This window comes from Myodes glareolus, chromosome 11 (assembly GCF_982192425.1).
Source record: "Myodes glareolus chromosome 11, mMyoGla1.1, whole genome shotgun sequence".
NCBI lineage: Eukaryota > Metazoa > Chordata > Mammalia > Rodentia > Cricetidae > Myodes > Myodes glareolus.
In genome coordinates this window covers 39,191,074-39,218,060 of record NC_142036.1, presented here as the reverse complement: position 1 = coordinate 39,218,060, position 26,987 = coordinate 39,191,074, and the positions used below count along the sequence as shown (strand labels likewise).

The 26,987-nt window shown below is 50.1% G+C and overlaps 1 protein-coding gene across 5 annotated transcripts in view; it reads left to right on the top strand.

Annotated features, from left to right (window-relative positions):
- The window catches only part of Lrrc74a (leucine rich repeat containing 74A), a 36,500-nt gene extending 25,677 nt beyond the window's left edge, over positions 1-10,823 (top strand). For 2 of the 5 annotated variants that reach the window (XM_087911612.1, XM_087911608.1), the window contains 5 exons: positions 2,412-2,519; positions 3,347-3,429; positions 3,609-3,702; positions 9,520-9,700; positions 10,576-10,823. In XM_087911612.1, coding sequence (XP_087767738.1) covers positions 2,412-2,519; positions 3,347-3,429; positions 3,609-3,621 — 204 coding nt within the window. In that variant the 3' untranslated portion in view covers positions 3,622-3,702; positions 9,520-9,700; positions 10,576-10,823. Of the gene's footprint in view, positions 1-1,524; positions 1,818-2,411; positions 2,520-3,346; positions 3,430-3,608; positions 3,703-4,238; positions 4,881-9,519; positions 9,701-10,575 lie in introns of those variants that run through there. The other 3 variants (XM_087911609.1, XM_087911610.1, XM_087911611.1) reach the window with 3 other exon arrangements.
- The last annotated feature ends 16,164 nt before the right edge of the window (positions 10,824-26,987 follow it).

The window sequence follows — 26,987 nt, the reverse complement described above, 5'->3', positions numbered from 1 at the left end:
CACATGGGTCCCAAATCACGCACCCAGCACTGGCTCTGTCCGAGTCTTTCTAATGAGGTTCCTTGCCATGGAAACTGGAACATTGCCCTAGGTTATTGGGTCACTGGATACTGCGCCTCACCCCAAAGAGAAGAGCTGAGATATGGTGGAGGGGGGAGGCGAAGAGGGGATGGAGGCACAAGATGGAGTCTGCTACCTGGGACCTGCCTTTTACTAATGTGTCACCAAAGGCATTGAGGTCATTAAGTGTGTCAGTCTTTCCACCTGTAAAATGGGAAGAGGTGAAAAAAGTGGTTGTGAAGGCTGAATTCCTCAGTAGTTATGAGATGCTCAGAGTTACGCCTGGACATAGTAAGCACCCAGAGCTTGCAGCTTCTTTCTGAGACTGGACACCACCCTCAAGTGGCTTCTGGCCTCTGATCTGCTCTGTTCTTCACTTTTCAAGACCAAATCTAAGAAGGTCTTAAATGAAAATTATGTGCAAAGTTCAAGAAGGCAAAAGGTACCGGGTTTGTTTAGAAAGAAGTGACTCCAATGGAACCAGGCGGGAGGTTTTACAAGGACAGCTGGATGTAGAGCGAGGGTCTTGCCCCTTGTTTTAAAAGAATATAGAAATGGGCCAGGCGGTGGTGGCACATGCCTTTAATCCCAGTGCTCAGAAGAAAGAAGTGGGTGGATCTATGCGTTTGAGGTCAGTCTTGTCTACAGAGTGTAGTTCCGGGACAACCAGGGCTCTACAGAGAAACCCTATCTCAGAGAGAGAGAGAGAGAGAGAGATTAAGAGAGAGGGGCATGAGTCAACAGCAGCTGAAGACTCTGAGCCAGATGCCACTGAATCTCCAGTGCTGTACAGACTTACAATCACAGCACACAGAATACCTGCCTGGGCTACATACAGAGTGGGTTCAAAGTCAGCCTGGGCAACTTAATGCGACCCTGTCTCAAAATACTAAGGAAAAAGAAGGTTAGCTAAGTATCCAGATCAGTGCTAGGGCATTTGTTTAACGTACATGAGGTTCCAAGTTCAACCACAGCACCATAAAGAAAAAAGAGAGAGTGGGAAAAACCTTCAGGTACAGACCAAACAGACATCTGTGTACACTGTAGTTGGAAATAGGAGTCCGTGTGTTTAGAAAGACGGGATGGAGTCAGTAATGACCAGAAGAAAGTGTCACAGAAGAAATATTACAAAAGTGACAACGATCACAAGCTCCATCCGAATCTGAAGTCAGGACATCCCAGGATGAGGCAAAGAGAAAAGAAGAACTTCCAGGCAGAGGTGGGGCTGGGGAAGGTCCTGAATGAATGGGTAGTATTGGAGGGCTGGAGAGATGGCTCAGCGGTTAGGAGCATTGCCTGCTCTTCCAAAGGTTCTGAGTTCAATTCCCAGCAACAACCATCTGTAATGAGGTCTGGTGCCCTCTTCTGGCCTGCAGGCATACATGCAGACAGAATATTGTATACATAATAAATAATAATATAAATATAAACATAATAAATAAATATTTTTTAAAAACCTGGAAGACGGCTCTAGCAAGAGGGTTTCTGCCGAGAGGGTTTCTGCCAGCGGAGCAGCGAGGGTTTGCACACTGACAGTGCAGGCAGCCTTCAGTGGCACTGGAGACAGAACCGCGTCTGTCCAGCTGAGGAAACCTGGGACGCCAGACTCCGAACGAAGCCGGAAAGCCAAAACTGGGCTACAAGTGGTTGGAATCCTCAGACTTCAGACCTTGAGTTGTGGCTGGATCCCATCCCACATAGGGAGCCATGAGAACTGTGGAGCCCTGAAAGTGGCATGAACCCGCCAGAACTAACGGGTGATCTTTCTGACTCCGCGGAGCGGCATGAGAGGTTACCAACAGAAATGCTACTTTTAAGGTGCCTGGCAAGGCACTTCCCCAGGTGTACACTGTAGGGAAACTGCGAGAACCCTAGGTGTACCCAGAGCCTGTCCAGCTAATCACGCAGCAGTTGCGCCATCTCTCAGCCGAGGGAAACCCCACCCACCAGCCACAAACCACCGACTGTGTTAATAGAGACTATTTCAAAGCCAAATTCCAGACTTAGACCCGGTCACCGTCTGTGCCTCTGTGATACTGGGGGCTGCTTAGCAACTTTGGTGTTCCTCTGTTAAGTCAGGGAGTGGATGGGGTGAGTGGGGCCTCTTTTAGGTTGGGGTGCGGCTACCAGGGACTAGACAAACACGGGCGCTATCACGTCTCTCTCTGCACTTGGTGCTAGATCTAAAGCAGTGTTTAAAATACAGATGCCTCAAGTTGGAGCTGCCTTTCCCCACTCCTCAAGCATTTCTGGGTCCAAGCGTGTGGCCCACCCTTTGGGGGCGGAGGGGAGAGGTGTGGTAGCCGTAATAAAGGCAAGTGTTTGCTCCTGGCACCTCTTGCTCCTCTCAGAACTACACAGACCAACAGAAGATCCCAGCTGTGGAGTTCTTCAAGAGCTTGAATCCATCGGGATCAATGATAATGCCTGTGGGGGACTTTCGGAAAGCCATGATACAGGTGTGCTGATTCCCGGAAACACTGGGTAATGGGGGGTGGGGGTAGCAGAGCGGACTGGCAAGCATATGCTTGCATTTCACACTGCCCTGTAAGGTTGGCTGAGGGCACTGCTGTCATTCATCTAGACTTAGAGGAAAATGCAACACCTCCTTCAACCCTCCACCCAAATCTGTCACGTGGCCTGATGTCACTCCTCACCCCAGACACATACGTTCATCTCAGGGGCCTCCCCCCAGAACCCCCATCGCATTGTGTTTGGCTCCTAGGAAGATGAAAAGTGAGAGTGGGGGAAATGACCGTTTCCCTGTAGCTCCCACATTCTGCCTTCCACCTTCCCAGCTTACCTGAGCCGCCTCGCAGTCCCTCTTAGCAATATAGTGATTGGAATGGAGGTCCCCTGAAATGTATGCACGAAGGGATCAATTGTGACAGCATCCTGGGGAGGCCTTGGGAGAAGGGTCTAGGGGCCCAGGCAGGGATGAATACTTCGTACCCAGACCCACAGAGCAAGAAGGTTGGCCAGGATTAGGTATCTGGGAGCAAGAATGACCTTCACATGCTGAAGAGTACAGCTTCTGTCCCCCTCAGCAAGCCACTCATTGCTCCTGGAATCTTGTCACTTTCCAAAAGCGAGGGGGGGGGTCACTCTGGAGGCAAGGCCATGCCATGGAAAGAAACTGCCTCCAGTACCTCCCTGTGGTAGGTGCAGCCACCTCTGAGTCCTCAAATGCCACCACTGGTCCCAAGAGTGAGACATTAAGGGGGGAAGGTGTCACTGGGTGTGAAGGAGCAGAGGGATCTATAACACATTACCCCCACCTTCCCAGCAAAACAAGGTCCCCATCAACCGGTACCAGGTCAGGGAGCTCCTAAAGAAGCTGGGTGAGAAGAAGGGTATGGTGGACTTCAGGTGAGTATGGCCTCCCCCTCCTCCCCCGCTTGCCGAAGGGCCCTAGTGGGAGGAGCATCAGCCTGGGGATCCAGCCATCTGTGTTCTGTGAGATAGCGGACACTGTTTACAGTGGACCAAAGGCCCTGCCCCAGATCCCACGACTGGGCCCCAAAGTTCTCCTTCCTTCCCATCCTCAGCTCCCTTATATAGCAAGACTCGAGCAAGACACTGGGACCGGTGCCTGAGGAACGCCAGCCCACGTGACAGAGGGACAATGTTCAGGCCTCCAAGGTGAGGACAGGAGAGACTGGGGGAGGGGAGTATGCCGAAGACCAAGGGAAGCATCACTGGGGCAGTGCTTCAGCTAGGTCCGGCAGGATGGGTAGACGCATGCCACGTTTCTATTATAGAGGTCTAGGTCAACTTATGGGAGTAAGTTCGCCACTTCCGTGACAGGGGTTCTGGGGAGCAAATTCGGGTTGCTGGGCTTCTGGCAAGGGCCATAAACTGTTGGGCCATCTCTCTGGCCATTTGTTGTGAGCATGCATGCATGTGTGTGCGTGCATATGAGGACCAGAGGCTTGGTATCTTCGTTGACTGTGCTCCTCCTTAATTTTTGAAACAGTGTCTCTCACTGAACAAGAGGCTTTCCAATTGGCTGGATGAACCGGCCAGTGAGCTTCCAACCCAGCTCTAACAGTAGGATGCCATCACACAGGCTTTCCATTGGGCACTGGGGATCTGAACTCAGGTCCTCATGGTCGCGTGCGGGAACCCTATCATCTCCCCAGCCTATCGCTCCCCCTGTTCCCTTTCCTTCAAATAAGCTTCTTAAAAGCTGGAAGTCACAACAGTCGATCAGATCTGGAGAGACGCCCCACCAAGAGAAGTCCTGGCAAGTTGTGGTGTCTGTGAGGAGATTCAACCAAAGGGTGGGTAGATGGATGGATGTCATGACTAGAGCTAAATGCTATAAATAGAATCTCTCTGTGTGCTGCTGATGCTGGTCCTGGGCATCTCTCTCTGTGCTGCTGATGCTGGTCCTGGGCATCTCTCTCTCTGTGCTGCTGATGCTGGTCCTGGGCATCTCTCTCTGTGCTGCTGATGCTGGTCCTGGGCATCTCTGTGTGCTGCTGATGCTGGTCCTGGGCATCTCTCTCTCTGTGCTGCTGATGCTGGTCCTGGGTATCTCTCTCTGTGCTGCTGATGCTGGTCCTGGGCATCTCTCTCTGTGCTGCTGATGCTGGTCCTGGGCATCTCTCTGTGTGCTGCTGATGCTGGTCCTGGGCATCTCTCTCTCTCTGTGCTGCTGATGCTGGTCCTGGGCATCTCTGTGTGCTGCTGCTGCTGGTCCTGGGCATCTCTCTCTCTGTGCTGCTGATGCTGGTCCTGGGCATCTCTCTGTGCTGCTGATGCTGGTCCTGGGCATCTCTCTCTGTGCTGCTGATGCTGGTCCTGGGCATCTCTCTTTCTGTGCTGCTGATGCTAGTCCTGGGCATCTCTCGGTGTGCTGCTGATGCTGGTCCTGGGCATCTCTGTGTGCTGCTGCTGCTGGTCCTGGGCATCTCTCTCTCTCTGTGCTGCTGCTGGTGGTCCTGGGCATCTCTCTCTGTGCTGCTGATGCTGGTCCTGGGCATCTCTCTCTGTGCTGCTGATATTGGTCCTGGGCATCTCTCTGTGCTGCTGATGCTGGTCTTGGGCATCTCTCTCTGTGCTGCTGATGCTGGTCCTAGGCATCTCTCTCTGTGCTGCTTATGTTGGTTCTAGGCATCTCTTTGTGCTGCTGATGCTGGTTCTGGGCATCTCTCTCTGTGCTGCTGATGTTTTTCCCTTCCCTGGGGTGAAAGACACTCAGGGTTTAGTGACATCAAGAGAACACAGTCTACGTGGTCTCATTTATAGCCACAAAGACTAAGTGGGAATGTAGAATTGCTAGAAAGGAGGAAAAGAGACTACAGGGAGTGGGTTAAGGCACAAAAGCAGTGGTCATGGTAGTGTAACCTCAGTCAAGGGGAAAGACTGTGTAGACAGGAGCCAATGGTAGGAGAAAGAGTCACTGAAGAAATGAGGGCCCTTTAGAAGAAAACTTTGTGGGGTCACATGGAAGGACCCTAAGATAAGAAACCAAAAGACTTGGCATCTAGTCCAACTTGATCACAGCATGACCTGGTCACTTGACCTTGGGGCCCCCGTGGTTTTACCTGACCACGAACAACGAAACTGATTTCTTATTGTGTTCCAGAGCTCGTCGGTCTGTGTTATGTTTTAAAATGGCTCCGGTGGCAAAGGCACTTGCTGCCCTAGCCAGTTTACCTTAATTCAATCCTTGAATCCATGATGGAAGGAGAAAACGCTTGGATGTTGTCCTCTGACCTGCATATGCATATGCATGCTGTGGTGTGAGCATACACACACACACACACACACACACACACACACACACACACACTACAAAAGGGTTTAAGTCTTGAGAAAAGAGGTAGGCAAAGCCAGGTGTGGCCATCCCTATCTGCAATCCCAGCACTCTGGAGCCCAAGACAGAAAGTTTATTGCCATAAGTTTGAGAGTGGCTTAGCTTACATAATGACTCCAAAGCCAGTCTCAAAAAACAAAAGAGGCCAGAGAGGTGGCTCAGGAATTAAAGGTATTGCGACACACACATACCTACCTACACCCACATACATGAATGCAAAAAAGTGGGGAGGAAGAAAGGGGGAAAGAAGAGAAAAGAAAGGCAAGATGCAGAATTTTGTAAAAAGAGGGAAAGGAAGAGCCATGAGCACACACAGTGCTCAGGTGGGTTGGTGTTTTAGTCAGGGTTTCTTCTGCTGTGAAGAGACACCGTGACCACAGCAACTCTTACAAAGGAAAACATTTCATTGGGGTGGCTCGCTTACAGTTCAAAGTTCAGTCCATTGTCCTCATGGTGCAACATGGCAACATGCAAGCAGAGATGGTGCTGAGAGTCCTTCATCTTGCAAGCAACAGGAAGTGGTCTGAGACCCTGGGCAGTAGCTTGAGCACATATGAGGCTCAAAGCCCGCCTCCACAGTGACACACTTCCTCCAACAAGACCACACCTACTCCAACAAAGTCACACCTTCTAGTAGTGCCCCTCCCTCTTCTTTCAAGTCACCACTGGCCAGGCTGTGGCATGCTGAAGGGTGTCAAGAATAATGTCACCAGTTACACTGTGGAGCAGTTGGGGCAGGCGATGCCTGTCTTATGCATGTGATAATAAGACAAGCAGATGACTCACAGGTCAGTGCCGCAGGTGGCACAATCCTAAGATGAAGCTGGGTGGTAAAATAAGAGCTCAGGGTCACAGCAAGGATGGTGGGAAAAGTGCAGCAGACATATCGGGGTGTCCTGTGGCTGTTGGAACTGTCTTCTCAAAGGAAGGTGAGGTTTTTTTGAAGTCAGGGATCTTTTAAATCTTTTATAACCTACAAACTTATATGGAGCATCCATAACTAATAGGGCCTAAGGATTGTATATGGCTGAAACGAATATCCAAATGTGCAAAAAATGAAAATTAGGATGGTTGTGCATCAGTTAAAGCTCCCATTTCTTTCTGTTCTTCTTTGTATAAAACTGAAAAGAGAGCAATGATCACTATACATTTGATTTTCTTTCAGGCTGATTTCTAGGAATGATGGAGATTCTAGACAGCTAGAATCTACCCCGATCACCAGTTCCATCCCTCTAGGTCACCCCTTGACCCTGACACTCCACTCTAAGTAAGTGAGAGACAGATGGTCAAACCCAGACCTTCCCCCAGTATCCTGAGGCTTCTCCCAAAACCCGATTGTTTTTTACCAACTCCCAAAGGTGGCGTCATTCCCATTTGTAACCACTAGATGTCAGGTTAGCCTCAAAAGTCCTCATTAGAGACGTTCCCTAAACTTGGAGTCTTCCAGGAACTTCTCTTAACTTCTAGAACGTCTGCCCCTGGAACCCACCCTGATCAGCCCCAGGGACCCAGGAGTCCATACCCGCGCAGACCCCTCCAAGCTTCCGTGTTCTCACAGTCGATCAGGGGTTACTAAGAACTACCGCGCACATCTGTAATCAGGAAGAAAAGTTAGCCCCTGGAGAGTTCCACAACAGGTCCCCTACCTAGCCAGCCGGCTGGGTAGCAGGAAACACCGCTGAGTAGGACTGCAGAAGCACCAGCAAGCCCAGCCCAACAAGCAAACCGGCGGGAGCACGGAGGTGGGGAGGGGCTGCGGCAACTCTTTGTCTACTGGTAAACCGTAAGCTTAAGCGAGAGGACTCTGCAGGAGCAGTAGAGGCCAAAAGGAGAGAAACAAACCTAGAGACTGCTGTACCCTAGAACACAGCGGTCTGGGTTTATCCCTCGTCCCATACTCCAACTGGGCTTTGAGAACAAGCTCTCTGTGTCCTCCCGGAACTGTAGAATGAGCACCGTTCAATTCATTTCCCAGTTAGGAGGAGTTCAGCATCTTGTCCACGATCTCCCAGGTAGCAAAGAACAACGCTGAGATTCAGGGCCCTGCAATGTGTCTAAACCCTGTCCCTCTGAGGCTGCCTCACACCTTTTCCCCATCAGGGGACAGTTTAAGGCGGATCGCTCTGAAGACACCAAAGTGGGAGATACATTGCGAGAGCTGAAATGACTTGTGAGAGGAATCCCATTCTCTTCAGTGGTTAAATCCTGCCGATCCCCACCCCCGGCCTCCACTCCCACGGGGCTCAGCTATCCCACTGGGGGAACTAAAGTGGCAGGACACTGGATGGATACCTTTGTGTGTTAGCACCATAACGGGGTACAATTCTCTGATTGAAATCTACCTAGCTTTACCAGTTACCACCTTCGTCACCTTGAGCAGCCAGTGGGTTCCATGTTTCTGGCTTCAGTTTTCTCATCTGTAAATGGGGGTGATAATAGCACCCTTTCTTCTATAGAGCCCTGTGAAGAGTAAATGGAATAACGTACATGAAACCCTTTCTTGTTTACCCTTGTCTCAACCTTGTTACAGCGGTATTCCACTCCTGAGAGAGGGGAGTGGGAACTACAGAACCCAGAGGGCACAGGCAGGGCCCACTCAACACACCCCAGTACTGAATCGTAAAAAACGCTCAGGAGGAGTTTCAACCTCGAGCCTTGGCTAAGACTGGCAAACAGTCCAGGGTCTTAAGAATGACAGGGAAACAGGAGGCGGGAACTCCAGTGCTAGCTCACACGGTGGGACAGGCGGGCAGCAAGCTCACCGACCAACAAAGCAGGATGCCAGCCCCACCCTCAGTCCTGGGGAAGGCACCGACTCCAGATTCAGAAGCTTCCATCCTAGAAACAAGCACCATAACAGACTTGTTTCTCAGAGCAGGCGTGGTCCTGATGCTGGTTAGGAATGGGTGAGAGAGCGTACACATGCCACCGCCTCCACAGTCAGTCCTGGTGGCAGCTACAGTGTCCTCAGGAAACCAAGCCTGCCCTGCCAAGTGGGGGCTCGGGATCTGTTTGGTTTTAAACAAAAGCAAACAATGGCTGGCAACGCTAGCCTGTGTCCTAAGACCCTGGCTTCTGACCAGCAGCCTTGAACCAAAATGAAGAAAAGACTCTCAGGAAGCCGGCATCGCATTCCAGGGGGAGAGGAAGGCTGGGCAGCTGTGGAAGCTGTGGAAGCTGGCTCCCAGCCCAGCAGGCACCACAGGGAAGAATAGAGGCTTGATCCTCAGAGGGACCTCACCCACCCTCCCCACCATCCCCCGCCCGATGTCCTCAGCTCTGGTCTCACACTGCAGCCCAGACTGGTCTCCAGCTCTCTGCAATCCTCCTATCTTAGCCTCCTGAGGGCTAGTCTCTTAGACCGGAGCCATCCTGCCTGGCAGGGAGATTTTTTTTTTCTAAACTTTGTCTTGCCATGGCTTTTGAGAGTGCTTGACAATGCCAGGATATCTGGCTGGCTGCTATGAGTTCAAGATGCCTGGTACCCAACATTTCTACTTGTACGCATGTGTGCAGATAGAGGTTTAAAAAAAAAAAAAAAGAAAGAAAGCATTTGCCATATTGAAAGTCAGACTAGGCTAGAGGAGAAACCCCTTGTCCCCAGCTTAAAAACAATAGGTTGGTCTTTTCTGTAGTTCTTAGAGTGCCAAAACCCTTGGAATTTCCTGAGAAGAAATGTCTTTGTCGTGGTAATGGATGAGTCACACAACTCTCAGATGGCTTTGGGATGGGAGCTGATCACCAAAAAGACCAAGACTACAGCTGGGCCTTCCAATCCAGACTCAGGTGTCCTGCTCCCAGGAGGGTAGCTTGAAGGTAGAGTTTAATCCTCTGGCCTCCTCCTGTCAATCATGCCCACCTCATGAAACTCCAGCAAACCCTGGCTCCCGGAGGCCTGATGATGAACAGCATTGTGGAGGAGGTGGTGTGTCCAGACACCACAAAGAGGACTTCCCAAGCGTCAGCCCTCAGATCCTGCTCTAAGTTCACCTTCATTTGGCTGTCCTGGAGTGCTGTCCTTTATGAGTCTGGTTTATTTTATTTTAGCACGTGTGTGTGTGTGCGTGTGTGTGTGTACCCACGCACGCATGTGCATGTTTTAGAATATGTGTGTGTCACAGTGTGCGTGTAGAGGTCAGAGGACAACCTCAAGTGTGGGTCATCACCTTCCACGGTGTTGGGTATAGATTCTGTTTTGCTGGTTTGGCTGAATACTTCTGGATAGCTGGTCAACAAGCTCCCTGTTTCCTCCCATCTTACCGTGGGAGGGGTACGAGTTCAGACACAGACCACCCTATCTGGCTTTCACATGGGCTTCCGGGATCCAGATTCAGGTTTCCAGGCTTGAGTAGCATGCGCCTTTACCAAACGAGCCACCCGTCCCAGCCTGCAGCCTTTCTGACGAAATTATAATTGTTGGTGCGGTACCTGCAGCGAGGGGGAAACAGGACCCTCAAACTTTTACATGGCCAGTCAGAAATGCAGACATCCTAAAGATCCCATTTGCAGCTGGTGTCTTAAGTAGCAGTCCTGCAGAGGATTGAGTCTTAGGGCAGAGAGGGTCGAGGGTGAGTAGGGTCTATGAGAATTGCGGCAGATCCATCGGAGTTAGCCCAAGTCAAGCGAGAAACACGAGTGTACGCAAAAACATGCTCATGTCTGAATCGGTTTTGTGTTCCATACTTAAACAGGCCCCTGTCTGAGACAGAAGCCCACAGGAACTGGCCTCATCCCTGAGTCCTGCTGAGACGGCACCTCTCCGTGTTGTGTTCTACTTTGCCCAGCAGGCGGCGCTCTGACCTTACAAGTCCTCCATTTGGGTTAAGATTTACCCAGTTCTCTGAAACCTGGTAATGGGAAAAAGGGAAAAGAAAACAGAACCCCCGCTTGCTCAAGAAAATCAGATTCCTATTGGCTATAAAGAAAAAAAAATGAAGAAAAGAGTGAGAGCGGGGCAGGGGAGGGATGGGAAGGAAGAAAAGAAGGGAGGAAGGGAAGGAGGGAGGGAGGGAGGAAGGGAGGGAGGGAGGGAGGGAGGGAGGGAGGGAGGGAGGGAGGGAGGGAGAAAAGAAGAAAGGAAGAAGGAAAAGAAAGCAGCCATGTCATTGCATCGACAGCAGTACACAGCATATTGACAACCAAGGTCAGAACCTCTACCTGCCTGGGGAGCAGCTTCTCAACATAGATACTTCAGGTCCTGTGGGTGCCAAGCTTGGGGAACTCAGGGAGTCCCCTCCTTTAAAAATGCAGACGTCAGGGCATGGACTAGGTGTCTATTTAGAGTTGGAGCCAGTGAGAAACTGCAAAAGCTGACAATGTGATGAACATCAAATCCTAAGGACTCGGAAGGGGCTTCTTTGGGAGCCCCCAACGTGTCCCCTGCTATAGTGAGGATTCCCAGTCCCATCTGCTCCCTTTTGTTTCCCAGCAAGGAGTTTCCAGTTGCAGGAAAGGGAATCTGGGGCAGCGTTCCACCCTTCCCAAGGCAAAGCCAGTCTGCCTTCTGGGCCTGCAGTGCTCAGGGACTAGAAGACCTCGGGCTCCAAAGTTTCTCTCTAGAGAAACTGTCCCGGCACTGTCTTTCCTCGTCTGTAGAGGAGACAATTGTAGGCACACCACAGACAAGTGTGGAAAGCTATCCCTTCCCCCGCCACACACACACACACACACACACACACACACACACACACACGAGGGGAGGTTGCCACACCAGCCCATCTCTTGAATGGCTCTAAGTGCTTCTGCATCCTTGCTTCCTGACCCCACAGTTGGTCCTCTGATTACTTGCCATTTAGAACTTGGGATAACAGCCTCAAAATGCCTTTCCCCAATATGATGTGATGCAGCAGTAACCCCGTTTTGAAATGGTTGGGGGAAATTCAGACTATAAACCCTTCAGAAGAGGGAGGGAGCAAAAGAGATGGCTCAGCAGTTAAAAGCACTGGCTGCTCTTGAAGAAGACCCAGGTTTGACCTCTAGCTGCCACGCGGTGGCTTACAACTGTCTATAACTCCAGTTCCAGGGAGCCCTCTTCTGGCCTCTGCAGGCAACAGGCAGACATATAGTGCATGTACATATATTTCAAGCACATTAAAAACAAAATTCAAAAACAAAGAAAGCCAGGCAGTGATGGCACGTGCCTTTAATCCCAGCACTGGAGAGACAGGGACAGGCCGATCTACAGCCTGGTCTATAGAGGGAGTTACAGGAAAGGTTCCAATACTACACAGAAGCCCTGTCTCTAAAAACCAGGGAAAAAAAGAAAACAAAACAAAGCAGCAGTGGAGGAATTTCTGAGTTCCAGAAATTTTTGCTGAGTCCCAGCAACCACATGGTGGCTCACAACCATCTGAAATGAGATCTGGCACCCACTCCTGGCCTGCAGGCATACATGCAGGCAAAACACTGTATGAAATAAATAAATAAACAAACAAACAAACAAATCTTAAAACAAAACAATTCTATCTCAAAATAAAAGAATAATGTTTTAATTAATTAATAAAAACAGAGGCGGACTCCGGGGGTGCAGCTCAGTGGGTAGAATGCCTGCCTAGCACACCTGAAACCCTGGGTTTTAATCCCAGTAACACATAAATCGTGGTGTGTGGCGGAACGTCATAGCAATTCCAGCTCTCAGGGCGGCAATAGGAAGATTGGGAGACAAAGGTCATTGTTTCAGGGAACCGGAGCACAGTTCCCAGCAGTGGGCATCTCGCTACTGCCTGTAATTACAGCTCCAGGGGGTGCAATACCTCTTCCAGCCTCCGCCAGCACCCACAAACATATATGCAGACACACACACACACACACACACCAATAAATTCTTCTGTTTGTCTGAGGTCTTACTATAACTGCAGCCCTGACTGTCCCTGAACTCACTCCGGAGTGATTAGTAATAATCTTCATGTCATTATTTTCGGCCTGGGGGTCCCGACGAGGAAGGACAAGTACAGCTCTTTATCCTAAAGCTTCCTAGAAGATAAGGGCTCACACCATGCTCTCCTTGCATACGAACACTTTGTGTGTTCAGAGTCTAGCGATGCATCATCCTCAGACGTGGAGCCCCTTGAGTTCCCGCCATGCCCTAGTGATCTCCATGCCTGGACCATGCCAGAAACAGTGCAGACCTTGGGAAATGCAATGCATGCATTTAAAGGACAGGCAGAAGGACAAGCGGACAACACTCTCCACTGCCCCACTGCTGGTTTCCCCTGAGAGTAACTGTCTAGCAGTACCTACGCATAAGCACCCCCTGGGTGAATGCCCTCAGATGCTCAGGAAGACAGAGGGATATCCCAAAGGCTGAAGCTCCAACAAAACTGTAAGGACGGGGCTTGGAGAGATGGCTCAGTGGTTAAGTGCTCTGGCTGCTCTTCCAGAGGACCCAGGTTTGATTCCCAGCACCCACATGGCAGCTCACAACTGCCGGTAGCTCCAGTTCCAGGGGACCCATCCAGTGATCCAGTGTCCTCTTCCGACCTCTATGGACACAACCTCCACTTAGGCATGCCCACAAACACATGACGTTTAAAAACTGTGAGCGCAGACAGCCCAGCTGCTTGGGACACTGAGAACTTGACTTCCATGGGCAAGGCTGAAAGCATACTAGGGACGCAGAAACTTCGACAGCTTCCTGACAGCAACCTTCCCCAGTTGCCTAAGACTGCCATGGTACAGGACCTGGGGGGCAATGAGTCAATCCAGTTAGATCCAAGGGTCCCCCATAAAGTCGGACACTCCCGACACAAGAGTGAAGAAGTTCATTGAGTGGACAAGGCCTCCTTCCCCATCTGCTCAAACTTCCACAAAGCTAAGATCTGTCCAACCCCCTTGCCCAGCTCAGGCCCTATACAGGCCTCCGTTTGAATTTGTCCCTGAAACTTTTCCTAACCCTCAGAAGTTTCTCAGGGGATACAGGTGTTGGTGAGAAAATGCTGTCTAGTGGTGAGGACACCACCTTGACTTACGTTGGATTCCTTATTGTGTATGGAAGTCTTATCGCGTGTCTAGGCTACCACCTTGGGTAGTACATCACAGATATGAGTAAATACAAATGGCCGCTCTACTTGGTAACATGGAACACAAAGTCCTAATTAAAGAGGCACATGTTTAATGACCATAAGGACATTCTTTTTGTTGATATTTATTGAGCTCCATATTTTTCTCTGCTCCCCTCCCTGTCTCTCCCCTCTCCGCTTCAATCCTCCCCCAAGATCTCCATGCTCCCAATTTACTCAGGAGATCTAGTCTTTTTCTACTTTCTACTTCCCATGTAGATAAGATCTATGTAAGTCTCTCTTATATTAAATTAATATAAGAGTTAGCCAATAAGAAGCTAGAGCTGATGGGCCAAGCAATATTTTAATTAATACAGTTTCCATGGGATTCTTTTGGTTCTGGGCAGCTAGGATGAACAAGCAGGCTCTCCTTCTACAGATTTTCATCGGTTAATAAAGAAACTGCCTTGGCCTGTTAACAGAGCAGAACTTAGGTAGGCGGGGAAGACCTAACTGAATTCTGGGAGGAAGAAAGCAGAGTCAGAGAGAGGCCCTGGAGCTGCCAGAAACAGATACTGGGAATTTTACCCGGTAAGCCACTGCCACGTGGCAATATACAGATTACTAGAAATGGGTTAAATTAATATAAGAGTTAGCCAATAAGAAGCTAGAGCTAATGGACCAAGCAGTGATTCAATTAATACAGTTTCTGTGTGGTTATTTTGGGGCTAAGCTAGCTGGGCAGCCAGGACGAACAAGTGGACCTCCTGCAAGAGCAGGGTCTTGGAGTTGGCCATGGCCAGCACAGCCCATCAGAGCAAGCGTTGGCTCATCTGTCTACAGGGTCTCTCCTTTCTCAACACTGGCTTTGCCCAGCTGTCTGCCGGAGCCAGCCCACCTCCTAAACCAAGAAATGTGTGAGCACTAGCCTTGGTCCCGGCCTTCCCCATGGCTCAGAGGACTGAACAGCTCCAAAGACAGTTGCTGCACAGCTTGTCACAACCATGAACAAAACACCAAGCAGGGCCCTGCAGACGCTAGCGCTCCCTGGCTCCGCTCAGGAAAAACAACACAAACAGGGGACAGAAGACAGGGCTGGACTCCACCTTTACCAGATTCCTGCCAAGAGCCCTGATTGGCACCTGTCAGCACTTGAGGGCCCTTGGTCTCAGAGTTCATCCCCAGCGGTGTCAGCCCCTCCCCTGGTCAACTGAAATGGGCGATTCTGCAAAGGATCAGAAAGCCTAGGGGTTCCATTGCCTCAGTTTCCCTAGTGTTCATAAGAAGGTAAAGCCTTCCACTGAAGATGTGCTGGAAGGGAGGGGGACAATGGGGTGGGTGGGTTCCCAGACTCTGCAGCCAAGCTCTTGAAGCAAAATCTAGGAAGACTGGAGCGGACTGAGGAGGGCCAAGGCTCTGTTTCACGGGCTCAGAAGTCGCACAAGACCCCACAGTGAGTTTCATGCTCTCTTGTTACGACCTTAAACATTTATTTTTTCTTTCTTTTTTTGAGATGGGGTTTCCTTGTGTAGTAACCCTGGTTATCCTGGAACTCATTTTGTAGACCAGGTTGGCCTCCAACTCAGAGATTCTGCCTCTGCCTCCCGAGTGCTGGGATTAACGGTGTGCACCACTACGCCCAGTGGCGAAACATTTCAATTTTTAAAACAAATGACCTCAGAAATTATACAACCCATCATGTCTGGGGGAGGAGCTTTTTTCTTGTTTTAAGATATGATCTCAGTTAGCCCAGACTGATATGATTCTCCTGCCTCCACCTCCCGAGGGCTGGGATTGCAGAGAGTGAGGATTAAAGTGGTATGCCACCACAACCGGTTTACGTGGTGCTGGAGAGCTAACCCAGAACGCCTGTGTACACTAGACGCTCTATCAGCTGAGCCAGATTCCTAGCCCTGATGGGAAAACTTTAAACATGAGAGGTCATCCTGCCTGGAGGTCTGCATTAGAGGCTGTGGTGACAGTGAACCCCTTACCACTATCTCAGTCACGCATTTCTGGGAATGGCGAAGAATGTGGCCAGGCCTCCACCTGGGTTTGACAGATGGAATTCGTGCCTCTAAGAGAAAAGAGGCGGAGTCCAGGACTGACCTCAACAGGTGGCAGGTAGAGTGAGGGAGAGAGCAGCCGCTAGCCCTGGGATCCTGGGTGGTCTCCTCTGTCTGCTGCGTGGGGAAAATGAGTGTACAGCTGATAGTCACCATGGGCTGGCAGTGCCTCTGGATAGGAGCCTGCAGAGCAGAGAGGCTGCTGAAGACACAGAGAGAGAGGAAGTGGCGGTAAGGCCTAGAGCCAGGAGGCTCTTTAGAATTCCAGCCAGCAGGGCGGGCCCAGGCGAGCTCTGGCCTCTGGTCTCTAGCCAGTGGGTAATTCAGAAACTCCTCCAGATGGCTGCTGGGGCTTGCTTGCCTTGCTCCTCCTAGCTCAAGCCAGCTGCCAAGGCCGGCAGCCACATCGGATCCACCTTCCAGCTGTGTCCCCTGTATTCACAGCTGGTCCAGGGTCCATTGGTACCGGGAAACTGAGCTGGTGGGAGGGGAGTAGGCCTGGGGAGGATCCAGGCTCCACAGAAGACGGGGAGAGAGGGCCCCACCCTGTGTGTGCTGAGGTGAGGACAGTGGAGACAGCCTCCAGACCTGTCTTCAGGCCAGCCCGGATTCTCGAAAGCCAGACAGCAGAAAACCCGCCCTCCCTGGCAAGAACAAGCTCGACAGCAGCCAGGGCCTCGGGCAGCACCACCCACTCTGCAACACCCACCTTCTGTCCAGAAGGCTGGGAACCTGGCCTTAAGTTCCTCCCTTAGTATCTCCCAAGTCGGCCAGTTCATCCCCTCCCTGCACAGATGCCAATTCTCCCAGAGCCCAGAAGACATTGATACAGGCTCCTCGTCCTCACGCTGGTGAAGAGGTCTGTGACGGTGGGGGCGGGACAGGGCCAGATTTGGAGGGAAACAGGCAGAGAAACTGAGGCCCAGAAATGTTGCATGGGGTCAACAGCTAAACAGGCAACTGCCCCCAGGTGAGACCTCCTCAGCCATTTATCCTGAGCCCTCCAGAATAATGTAGATTCCAGTCTTGGTACTTAGCAGTCACAGGACCTTGGACAAATTACAACTTCCTTACTGCCAAGGGGAACGGCTCCAACGTAGGTCACCATTTCCTGCCTGACTCTCCAGAAAACCAAAGGACAAAGCTTTGGATTCTAAACTATGCCACCAGACCGTGAGCAACCCAAGGCCTCAGCCTGCTCTTTACTGTGGCCTGCAATGGCTTTGTTATTTAAGCTTTAAAGGGAGGCTGCAGGAACCCTAATCAGGACCACAGGGGTGCGTGGAGTGTCCACACCAGGGTGTCTCCAGACCACCTGCTCCCAGAACCATAGCCTGGAAGGGATACAGGCCCCTCCACTTGCTTATCCAAAGATCACTGAGCCATCTCACTCTCGCCACTAAGAAGATGCAGCCCAGCTTGAGGCGGGACAGTGAGAGAGGTGCCGGGCAAGCTGCTAACGCTCCTAGCCCCTTCCCTCTAGCAGTTAGCTAATGTTGCTGTCCTCCCTGGCCTGGAGAACTGCCTTTCTCCATCTGATCCGATGACGTGGGAGCAAGCAGAGGGAAGTTGATATTACCCGAACGCCTCGCTCACATCGGTCCAAATATAACCTTTAAAAAAAGAAAGAAAGAAAAGTGAACATTCTAGGGGCTGGAGAGATGGCTCAGCAGTTGAAAGCAAGTGATGCTCTTGCAGAGGACCTGGGTTAAGAGCCTGGCATCTACATAGGGCGGCCCACAACTGTAACTCCAGCTCCAGGGGATCTGACGCCCTTTTCTGGAATCCACGGGCACCTGCACTCATGTGCACATAACCACATGAGACACACACACAGACAGGTCATTTAGTGTAAAATGAGCCAGGTGTGGTGCTGCACACCTTTAACCACAGCACCGGGGAGGCAGAGGCAAGGCTTTAGGGAAATGCCTCAACAGGTTGAAACGGAGCTAGATTGCTGCAAATGTGGGAGAAACTGAGGCTGTTCCCAGACTATTCCTGTGCCCTAAGCTTCCCATAGAAGGCTCAACATCTCCTCTGAAGGACTGTTGGCCCAACCCATGCATGCCATGTAAAACACCACTGGGAAGCCTCTGAACCCCACCCCAGCCAGGACCGTTGGCCGCTCAGAAACCACCACTTTCCACATGGAGGCACAGAACCCAGGGTGCGCAGGGCACGTGGGGAGGAGGAGAGAGAGACGAGGAGACAATGTCTTCCCAGTCTCAACCTCTAGGTGTCCCATGAGTGCTCTAGCAGCATGTCCTAGGCTGCTTTCCCTCGCAGACAGACTAAAGACCTGGCTCCCAGGTCTTCAGCAAACCGCACTGAGAGAGGAATGGGAGGGCCTCCCAGGGTCCCACACAGCCATCCCGCGCTCCTCCACAGCCGTCCTGGGCAGAGCTGTCCCGGGAACATTTAGAAACTTCTCCAGCGGTGGGGCAGAGTGGTTTCATGACAATCTAACAATTCAAATAAAATGATGGGACTCTAACTTCGCATGATGCTTTTCCCCTTCATTTTTCTAGCAATTTCTTCGAATTCCTTTAAGAAAGAAGCAGCCAAGCCGGGCGGTGGTGGTGCACGCCTTCTAGCACTTGGAAGGCAGAGGCAGGCGGATGTCTGTGAGTTCGAGGCCAGCCTGGTCTACAAGAGCTAGTTCCAGGACAGGCTCTAAAGCTACAGAGAAACCCTGTCTCGAAAAAAAAAAAAACAAAACAAGAAAGAAAGAAAGAAAGAAAGAAAGAAGGAAGGAAGGAAGGAAGGAAGGAAGGAAGGAAGGAAGGAAGAAAGAAGCAAGCAGCCTATCAATCTATCAATGACAGGAATTAGAATAACACAGAGTCTCCACCATACATGATACATGCTGGGAGACACTGCCCTAAGTGTCTTCTCATGTTGGTTTAACTGACTGCCACATTAACACACTACATTAAAATGTACCACTCAGAGGGACGAGCTGGCAGTTGCCCTCCGACTCTAACAATGAGCCTGGTTCGGGCCAGCTCTCCTGATTTAGCAGGTTCAGATGGCGACAGGCTTCCTCCAGGAGCTTTCTCTGTCATCCAGCTCTCAGCACTATCTTCTTCGGGATCCTCTGTCTCCCACAGTCATTTGGCAATCTAATCAATTAAAAGCGTAAGAAGTACCGAGGCTTTGTCCTGCTGGATCCAGCCAAAGCCTCCTGGAAGATGTGAGGTCTGTTCTTCTGTGGCACTTCGTAAGGATTCTCCTTTTGCTTGTGGAATCCTCAGCGTGATGACTACCTTTCTCCTGTGACAAAACACCAGGTTGTTTGGTCAAAAGTGAGATCCCAGACCTCTGACACCCCTATATCCAAGGAGCCTGGGATGATTGGAAGCGGCACCCCAGCCCCTGGCCTGGGAGTTGCCTTAGTCCGGACTCCACCTCCGGAAAAGTTCGTTAAGCGCTGACCTCCCCGGTGGTCAGGACCACTCCCACAGGCTATTTAGGCTGCCGCCCAGAAAAGGAACACGTGGCCTTCGGGTTTTGCATGGTCTCCTCCACCACCACCCCACCCTCTACCTCCCACCCCCATCTCTCTCTCTTTCCCTCACCATGCTCTCAGCCATCCGGGAGTGATGCAGTAAACGTGGGCATCTTTTATTCGGTCTGATTTGGTTTGAATGAAATGATTTGCATCGGTGGAGAGGCTCATCTTAAGAATATTCCTAACATATGGAGGTCCCACTGAGGGGGGTCTGTTTTTCCCACAGGTCCAGCCCTACAGGCTGGGAAAACGCCCTTCTCGATTTTTCTCCAGGCTAGCACTGACTTTGACTCGGTGAGTGCGCCTTTTAGAATACATGACTGTTAGGGTTAGGGGACCCATTCGCTTTTCCAGCGTTCCATTGAAGTTCCAGGCTGCCGGCGCTGGAAGCCTGACCCATGCAGCGAGCCATGCCTAGCTGAGATGAGACTTGAGTGTGTTTGGAGACGTCCGCCACTCATTTCTCGTGCACCCCTGTTTTGATTTAAGTTCTGTCCAGTGGACGCATTACAACAGGCTTGAGTCTCAATAGGCATGGACTTCTAAGTGGGTCCTTGTGATTCCAAGCCAATTACTCAAATGTTCTTCAGTGGCCTTTTACAAAACTCCTTTTAAATTGGGGGCTATCTAACATCTAACGTGAAGCAAACAAGGCTCCGTAGCCCATGGTTTCTAAATGTGTGCTTCTCTCCCCGCTTCTACGTCCTGCTCCCCTCCCCGCTGGAGGAGTCCAGACTAAGGCAACTCCCAGGCTTCCAATCATCTCAGGCTCCTTGGATATAGGGGTGTCAGAGGTCTGGACTCCACCTCTGGAAAAGCCTGTCAAAGAAGAGTTGTTTAATCACCATCGCCACCTGACTGGGTGCATGGGACACACCTCTGACTGTGTCTATGAGGCCATTCCTAAAGAGGGCAGCTGAGGGCAAAGACCCACCATGAAGATAGTAGCATCTTCCCTTGGAATGAGGAACTTTGCTGAATAAGAAGGGAAAGCTGAGAAAGTGAGTTGAGCTCCGGTATTCACCACCCAGCTTCCTGACTGTGGATGCAGCGGCCAGGCTGCTCTGAGCTCTGCTGTCCCGGCACCATGATGGGCTACATCTTCACGCCACCAGCCAGACCAAACCCTTCGTTATTTAAGTCACCTGTATTAGGAATGATCTTAAGACGAGCCTCTCCACTGACGCAAATAATACCAATCAGACCAAATTAGACCGAATAAAAAATGCTACATTTACTGTAGTGCTCCCCGATGGCCGGGAGCACGGTGAGGGAAAGAAAGGGAGACGGGGGTGGGAGGGTGTCCACGCAGAACCCGAAGGCCACGTGTTCCTTTTCTGGGCAGCAGCCTAAATAGCCTGTGGGAGGGGTCCTGACCCTGTTGGTCTCACACAAGGCCCAGGGCACTGTGCTGCAGTCCTGCAAGAGGACAAGGTACAACAGACAGATCCAGCCAGGGGCTTTGAATGACGGGGCCCAAGGAAAGAGGACTCCTCCTACTCTTCTTTGATTTTGTTTCTAAGCACTGAAGATTTTTTTGCTTTAAACACACCTAATGTGGGAGTCCCCTCTGTGTGTTGCTTGTATTGGTTAATGAATAAAGAAACTGCCTTGGTCTAATAGGACAGAACTTAGGTAGGCGGATAAGACAGAACTGAATTCAGGGAGGAAGAAAGCAGAGTCAGAGAGACACCATGGAGCCTCCAGAGACAGACATGCTGAATCTTTCCCAGTAAGCCACTGCCATGTGACAATATACAAATTAATAAAAATGGGTTAAATTAATATGTAAGAGTTAGCCAATAAGAAGTTAGAGCTAATGGGCCAAGCAGTGTTTTAATCAATACAGTTTCTATGTGATTATTTTGGGGCTAAGCTAGCCAGGCGGCCAAGACGAACAAGCAGACCCTCTCCTCTGCAACACACACCAAATTGAACACCCGAGTAAGTGCGCATGCTTGTGGGTGTACATGCATGTGGTGTGTGAACACGTATAAACATACAGAGGCCAAATGACAATCTCAGCTGTCATCCTCAGCAACTCCTTCTGCTTCCTGTGGAACAGAATCTCTCATTTCCCTAGAGCTCACCACTTGGGTTAGGCTGGCAGCCCCATGAGCCCCAGAGAGACTCCTGTCTCTGCCCTTTCAGTGCTTGGATTACGAGTATGTGCCACGATGCATTGCACTATTATGCGGTACCAAGCCCGACTGGGATGGGTTGCCCTGCGGCCTATCGTTCTGATGCTTCTGAGCAGTATTATACACTGCACACGTGGGCTTGGTCAATATGCCTTCGGAGGAGACGCTGAGCTTTGTATGGGAGCTTAGAATAGAGGAGGGGTCCAGGAACTGCCTCAGTTTCTCCTCTCAGCAAGCTGGCTCTGTCCCCACCTGCTGAGGCCCTCTGGAAACCAGGCAGTCCTCCTTGGAGTACAGTTCCGGAAGTCCTCAACCTGGGTGTGCTTCCTGGAGCATTCTCGCCTCACTTCATGCAGGGGTCACAGTGGACCTTCAGATTTAGCCCTGCTGTACATGTGTGGTTTTTGAGATACAGACTTACGTTGTCCAGGACGGCTTTGAGTTCTGTGTAACCAAGGAGGAGACTCCATTGCTCAAGCCCTGGGATCATAGGCATGGACCACCCCTCAAATCCAGCCACAGTGGGTGTTCTGATCTTGACACAAGTTCTGTGGGACAGGTGCAGCTACCCACACATAAATAAATAAATCGACCAAACTAGGTGGCTCATGCTTTTAATCCCAGCACTCTGGAGGCAGAGGCAGGCGGGTCTCTGTGAGTTTGAGTCCAATCTGGTCTACAGAGTGAGTTCCAGGACAGTGAGGACTACATGGTGAGACCTATCTTTAAAAGAAAAACAATTATGTCAGTTGTGGTGTTGGATGCCTTTAATCCCAGAATTCTAGAGGCAAATCTCTGAGTTCTAGGCCAGCCTGGTCTACAGAGCAAGTTCCAGAACAGCCAGGGCTACGTAATAGAAAGACTCTGTATTGGAAGGAAGGAAGGAAGGAAGGAAGGAAGGAAGGAAGGAAGGAAGGAAGGAAGGAAGGAAGGAAGGAAGGAAGAATAGATAATCAGGGAAAAGGCTCAGCTATTAAAGGTGCTATCCATGTAAGATTTATGACCCAAGTTCAGTCCTCAGAACCCACATTAAAAAAAAAACAACTCAGATGCAGTATGCAGTATTACAAACCTGTAATCCCAACATTCCCTTGACAAGATGAGAGAATCATCTAGAAGGCCAGCCTGCAGTACACAGTATGGCAGAAACGAAGGAGACCTTGTCTCAACAAGGCAGAAAATTGTCTTCTGACTTCACAAGCTCTGTCTCTCTCTCTCTTTCTCTCTCTCTCACACACACACACATACACACACACACACACGCTCACACTCATACACACACAAAGGAAAGGCAGCAAGACAATGTTACCCAAACTGTCCAGCTGGCTTCTGTTTTTGCCACACAAGTTAGGATGTGTTACTGTGAGCTTCCTAGGAACAGGGGCAGTCTTTACCCTCATGGTGTGCTGTTTAAATAGGGACATACTGCGGTCAAGCAAACCCACAGCGCTACCGGGAAAGAAGGAACAGAATGGCATTGGGCAAGCCCTGACAGCCGTATCTGCATGCATTTTTAGAGAGGCAGCTTTGGGACAAGGCTGAAGCCATCTCCTGGGAGTGAGAGGCAGACCCCCAACTCCAGTGGAATCTCAAGACATTCCTGAATTCTCCGAGCTCCTGTGTCTCAAAAAGATAACACTTGTTTCTGGACATTTCCGGAGAAATTAGCAACCCTTCCTTCACACTCAACAAATGCTGATTCTTTTCTTGCTTCCAGAGATGGCTCACTTGACCCCTTCTAGTCTTTTCCTCCCTGGCAAACTCCTAAAAATGTATTGAGAATGGCTCGGTCCCGGGACCAAGCACAGAATCCCACTGTGTCCCAGTCACGTGGTGAACAATGAGCCCTTTTCCCCTGGGCTCTGGACTTCCTTCTCCCCGGGCTCTGGTGTGCCTGTAATTGTGACAGAAGTGGGGACCCTCCATTCCCTCTCATGCCCTCGGGAGAGCACAAAGGGAACCAAGCAAAGCCTTGCATACAGAACCAGCTTTCGAATGCTCATTGCTAACCTTCAGGGGCCTCCAGCTTCCTGCCCCAGCTCTGGACCCTGAACAGCCTTCCTGAACCCTCCAAGTATAGCCGAAGAAACTGAAACCCAGGGAGGCAGGGCTTACAACAAGAATCTTTATATAGCTGATGGGGGGGGGGTGTGCATCCCGGCACACCTTGACCCCGTCCCTTGGGGACTTGGTGGAGTTTTGTAAGTCCTGTGTGCATGTGTACCCTGTCCCTAAAAGGCAAAACTCGCCTACTTTTCTCTCTCTCTCTCTCTCTCTCTCTCTCTCTCATCTTTCTCTTCCTTTCTCCCCTTTCTTTCTTTGTTTCTTTCTTTCTCTCTTTTTTCTTTCTTTCTTTCTTTGTCTCCCCCTCCCTTCACCTACTCCACTTATCTCAATAAAACTCCCCACTTAAGCTCTGAGTACATAACATATCTGCCCCTCACCCTCAGTGGGCTCTCACCCGCTATGGTTTGGACCCACCAACAGTCAAGGTCCCTCTTGCACATGATAATTACGGCGGGATGGGGGGCATGCGTCACAAAGGAGCACTGGAGACAGGAATTTCCCTCCGCTGTTTAAACCCTACAGGAAAAGTCTGCTTGATCTGCTTAGCCCAGGATAGCCCAAAGTATAACTCCAGCTGCACTCGACCCCCACACTACTAGACACCTATGCTTCGGGAGAGCTTTGCTGTCCCAGAGCTATCTCTATAGACTTTGTTTCCAGTGCAAAGAAATGGGGGAGGGTGACGAGACCAAACAGTGGTCCCCAAAGATGAGCATAACCCAACCCCTTGAACACTGGGTTGCTACATGCTATTGACAGCAAGTGGGACCTCTTAGTATGGTGAAGTTAAGGATTTTTCCATAAGAAGATTGTCCTGTGACCCAGGTGAACTCTAAGAAGGGTTCTTAGACAAGAAGGACAGGACAAAGGTGGAAGGAGACGGAACAGAGACGTAGAGATTGAACTGGTGCCTCTGAAATGGAGGAAAGGGCTGTAAACCAAAGAGGGCTGACCACTCTTAGAAGCTCGACAAGGGCAGGGAGTGAACTCTACTGGCTGTGTGGACTCTTGCTCTTGAGTCTGCCGTATAAGAATCATTTTGAGCCAGGCATACCTTTAATCCCCATGCTTGCAAGGCTTGAAGCAAAAGGATCTTGAATTTGACGTGAGCCTGGGCAACAGTGCCGAGACCCTGTCTCAGAACAAACAAATACACAAGATTCATGCTAGATTTCTGACTTCAGTACTGTGAGAGTTCTAAATGAACATTTCAGCCACTAAGCAGAGGTTGGAAAGATAGGAGTCGGTGGGCAAACGGAAAAAGGTATTTACACAAGGATATTGAGCTTCTGACCCCACCCAAGACCCTGGAGACTTTCCCTGAGCTCCTGGCACAGCCATCTCCCCTTTCTTCTCCCCCACCCCACTCCCATTTCCAGAGGCTCTTCCCCTAGTAGCTTTATATAAACTAACCCAGTCCATTAGGGTTCACTGTCCCCTTGTCTGGCACCTGTAAGACATCTCCCTATGTCTCTGGATTCTGGAAGGCCCCAACTGATGCTCCACTTTTCCATGTGTCTGTCTGGGCCTCTCTTTACCTGGGGATTTGCTTGGGGGGTGGAACTGTAGAAATTGGATCAAAGGCATGTGCTACCCACCTGGTAAAGAAATGCCAAGAATGGGTTGGCAAGATGGCTCAGCTGTTAGTGGCAAATGCTGTCAAACCTGATGATAAAGTTTAACCGTTGGAACCCACATCACATGGTGGAAGGAGAGAATATATTCCCACAAGCTGTCCTCTGACTTCCACAGGTCACCACGGCACCTCCCCCCCCCCAAAATAAATAAATAAATAAATAGATAGATAGATAGATAGATAAATATTAAAAGAAAAGGTGTCTGAAGCAGATGTGGTAGTGCCCACGGGTCATCTCAGCTCTTGGGAGATAGGAGCAGGGAGATGAGGAGTTCAAGGCCACCCTTGACTATGAATGACTATGAGGTCAGCCTGAGATACATGAGACTTTCTGAAAAACACAAATGGAAACCAAACAAGAAAGCATATGTGTCAGGTGCAATGCCAGCACCTAGGAGGCTAGCCTCAGCTGCATAGGGAGACCTTACCTTTAAAACTGATTGGATGGGGAAGAGGGGGCCAGAGGGGTGGCTCAGCAGTTTAGAGCACCGGCTGCTCTTCCAGAGGACCCAGGTTCAATTCCCAGCAACCACATGGTGACTCACAACCATCTATAATGGGATCTGAAGCACTCTTCTGGTCTGCAGGCATATATGCAGATAGAGAACTTACACACATAAAATAAATAAATAAATAAATAAATCTTTAAAAAAAACTGTGTTAGATGGAATAGATTGAATAGATTGATAATCCCCCAACTTAGATTCAATGGTGTTTCTGATTTTGCTTCATCCAACTCCCATTCATAACTTCTAAGGCAACAGCTCTCTCTCTCTCTCTCTCTCTCTCTCTCTCTCACTATCTCTCGCTCTCTCTCGTTCTCTCTCTCACTACATCTTATTATAAACAGAGACTGCACTTACAGTCCGCTCAGACCTGAATAATCACAGAAACTATATTAATTGCAACACTGTTTGGCCAACAGCATAGGTGTATTCCTAGTTAGCTCTTACATCTCAAATTAGCCCATTTCTATTCATCTGTGTATCGCCACAAGGCTGTGGTGTACCAGTATGGCATCCTTCTCCTTAGGCAGCTACATGGTGTCTGTCTGACTCTGCCTGCTTTCTTTATATATCTCTGTTCGTATTTCCCTCCTGACTTTACTCTGCTAAGCCATTGGCCAAAGCAGATTCTTTATTAACCAATAGTAATAAAGAATAAAAATGGAAATAAAATATTCACAGCATACAGAGGGGAATTCCACATCATCTTGTTTTTTCCTGAGTGGGGAATTTCCTCATGTTACACAGGCTAGCCTCAAATTCACTAATAGGTGTGGACTTATAAGTCTAAAGGTCATAGATGGCTTGTTTTTTGATTCTTTCTTTCTTTCTTCCTTCCTTCCTTCCTTTCTTTCTTTTTTCTGAGACAGGAAAAAAGAAAAAAAACACAGTTTCTCTGTGTAGCCCTGGTTATCCTGGAACTTGATCTGTAGACCAGGCCTGGAACTCACAGAGATCCACTTTTCTCCGCCTCCTTAGTCCTGGTGTTAAAGGTGTGCACCACCACCACCGGGCTGAGACAATCTCTTGTAGCCTCACACTCCCAATATAGTTGAGAATGACTTTGACTTTCTGAATTCCCCCCTCCACCTCCCGAGTGCTAGAAATACAGGGCATCCCTCTGTCCTGTGTGTGCCGTGTGGGCTTCATGCACACTGGGCAAGTGCTCCTCTGAACAGA